At 44.9% G+C, this 2,593-nt stretch overlaps 1 protein-coding gene across 1 annotated transcript; it reads left to right on the top strand.

The window, feature by feature from the left end:
• The first annotated feature begins 699 nt into the window (after positions 1-699).
• On the top strand, positions 700-1,113 carry LOC117064523 (60S ribosomal protein L27a-like). The gene has a single exon (XM_033178608.1). It carries the CDS (start codon positions 700-702, stop codon positions 1,111-1,113), a length of 414 nt encoding a protein of 137 aa, XP_033034499.1.
• The last annotated feature ends 1,480 nt before the right edge of the window (positions 1,114-2,593 follow it).

The following is a 2,593-nucleotide window of genomic DNA, read 5'->3' as shown; positions in this document are numbered from 1 at the left end:
CTTTCGCAAGCTGGGAATAAGTTTGGAGCAGAGGGTTAAGGTAGGCTTTCCCGTGGAGGTGACACTTAAAATGATGAATGAATTAGAATTAGCGAAGTACAGAAGAGAGGAAGATGACCATTCCAGGCAGGGACCATGGCAAGTGAGAAGTTCCTGGGATTTAAGAGAGCCTGGTATACCTGAGAACCGAAGGCAAAAAAGGTGAGCAAAAATATGGAAAAATGAGGCCAAAAGGAGGACAGGGACCAAATCATGCATAGCTTTGTAGTCCATAGCGAGGATTTTGAACTTTATCTTAAATACAGTGGGAAACTATTGAAGGTGTTAAGCAAGGGAGTCATTATCAGATTTAGGTATTTAAAATATCCTTGTGCTCTGTGCATGGAATAAAACACTCAAAAGTAGATGTAAGACACTTAGAGCACAAGCACCAGAAGAAAAAGATGAATTGGACTTCAACAAAGTGAAAAACTTTTATACATTGTTGAGACTCAAAAACCGATACCCCAAAGTATGGCGCTTTGACCTGCTGAACTGATCAAGAAGGCTCAAGGTCTCTCTGACCTTCCCCCTGCCTCCTGCCTCTCAATCCTTTGTCTCTCCCTAAGCTCAGGATAAAGTTCTCTAAGTTCTCAAATCTGCCTAAAGCCTGGACTCACCAAGGAAGAAAGCAATTGCTCTTTCATCCAGGCCGCCAACATGCCATCCAGACTGAGAAAGACCCAGCAACTTCGGGGCCACGTGAGCCACGGCCACGGCCACACAGGGAAGCACCAGAAGCACCCCAGAGGCCATGGTAATGCTGGTGGTCTGCATCACCACAGGCTCAGCTTGGACAAATACCAGCCAGGCTACTTTGGGAAAGTTGGTATGAGGCATTACCACTTAAAGAGGAACCAGAGCTGCTGCCCACCTGTCAACCTTGACAAACTGTGGACATTGGTCAGTGAGCAGACACGGGTGAATGCTGCTAAAAACGAGACTGGGGCTGTTCCCATCATTGATGTGGTGCAATTGGGCTACTGCAAAGTTCTGGGAAAGGAAAAGTTCGCAAAGCAGCCTGTCACCGTGAAGGCCAAATTCTTCAGCAGAAGAGCTGAGGAGAAGATTTAAGGGAGTCGGGGGTCCTGTGTCCTGGTGGCTTGAAGCCACATGGAGGGAGGTTCATTAAATGCTAACTACTTTTTTAAAAAAAAAGAAGAAGAAAGTAATTACTTCTGGTCCCTTCCTTGGGTTTTCATTAACTGAACTCATATCGCAGAAAGACTGAAATCTGTTAACACACCTGGACAGACTTTTGTCACAAACCATTGTCGGCTCTGTGGGTTCAGCAGACTTTGTCCTTCAAACAGACTTTGTTCTTCAAGCCTGTTGAATTCCCCTAAAAATCCGTTACTATCCCCGCTAAAATTATCCACGATTCTTTGTCTCCCTTCCCCACTAAGAAGAAGAAATGTAACTATCTGTGCCCCATTGTGGGGTTGGGCAATCATTCTGTGGTTTTTTCCCATGCAGGCTAATAAGTTTGCATATCATTTTCCCCTATTAATCTGCCTTTTTTCAGGTGATTTTTCAGCAGACCTTCAGAGGACAAAGGGGAAATTTTCCCTTGGCCCCTGTAGCATCAAAGGATACTACCAAGAGACTGAAAAGACAGTTCACAGAACAGAGAAAATATCCACCAAATCACACATCTGATAAGGGTCTAATATCCAGAATATATAAAGGACGCTTACAACTAAAAACCAAACAATTCCATTTTAAATGTGCAGGTGGAGGCTGGACGTGGTGGCTCACAACTGTAATCCTCAGCCTTGGGAGGATGAGGTGGGCGGATCACTTGAGGTCAGGAGTTCAAGACCAACCTGGCCAACATGGTAAAACGCTGTCTCTACTAAAAATACAAAAATTAGCCAGGCATGGTGGCATATGTCTGTAATCACAGCTACTTGGGAGGCTTAGGGAGGAGAATTGCTTGAACCTGGGAGGTGGAGGTTGCAGTGAGCCAGGATCATGCCACTGCACTCCAGCCTAGGTGACAGAGTGAGGTGACATTTTTTTAAAAAGTAAGTAAAATGTGCAGCTGGGTGTGGTGGCTCATACCTGCAATCCCAGCATTTTGAGAGGCTGAGGCAGGAGGATTGTTGAGGCCAGAAGTTCAAGACAGGCCTGGGCAACAGAGTTAGGCCCTATCTCTACAAAAAATTTAAAAATTAGCTGTGCATGGTGGCATTCACTTGTAGCCCTACCGACTTGGGAGGCTGAGGTGGGAGGATCGCTTGAGCCCAGGAGGTTGAGGCTGCAGTGAGCTATGATCATACCACTACACTCCAACCTGGGTGACAGAGCCCTGTCTCAAAAAACTAAAAATAAATAAAAATGGACAAAGGGCTTGAATAGACTTTTCTCCAAAGAAAAAGTGTATACAGTGGCCAAAAAGCACATGATAAGACGCTCAACATCATGGGTCAGGAGGGAAATATAACTTAGAACCACAGTGAGATACCACTTCATGCCCACTAGGGTGACTATAATTAAAAACAATACCAGAAAATAATAAGTGTAGTGAGGATGCAGAAAAATTGGAACCCTC

Source organism: Trachypithecus francoisi, unplaced genomic scaffold (genome assembly GCF_009764315.1).
Source record: "Trachypithecus francoisi isolate TF-2019V2 unplaced genomic scaffold, Tfra_2.0 Lachesis_group2, whole genome shotgun sequence".
Taxonomy (NCBI): Eukaryota; Metazoa; Chordata; class Mammalia; order Primates; family Cercopithecidae; genus Trachypithecus; species Trachypithecus francoisi.
Note: the sequence above shows the minus strand (reverse complement) of the source record. Positions and strands in the feature narration are given on the sequence as shown.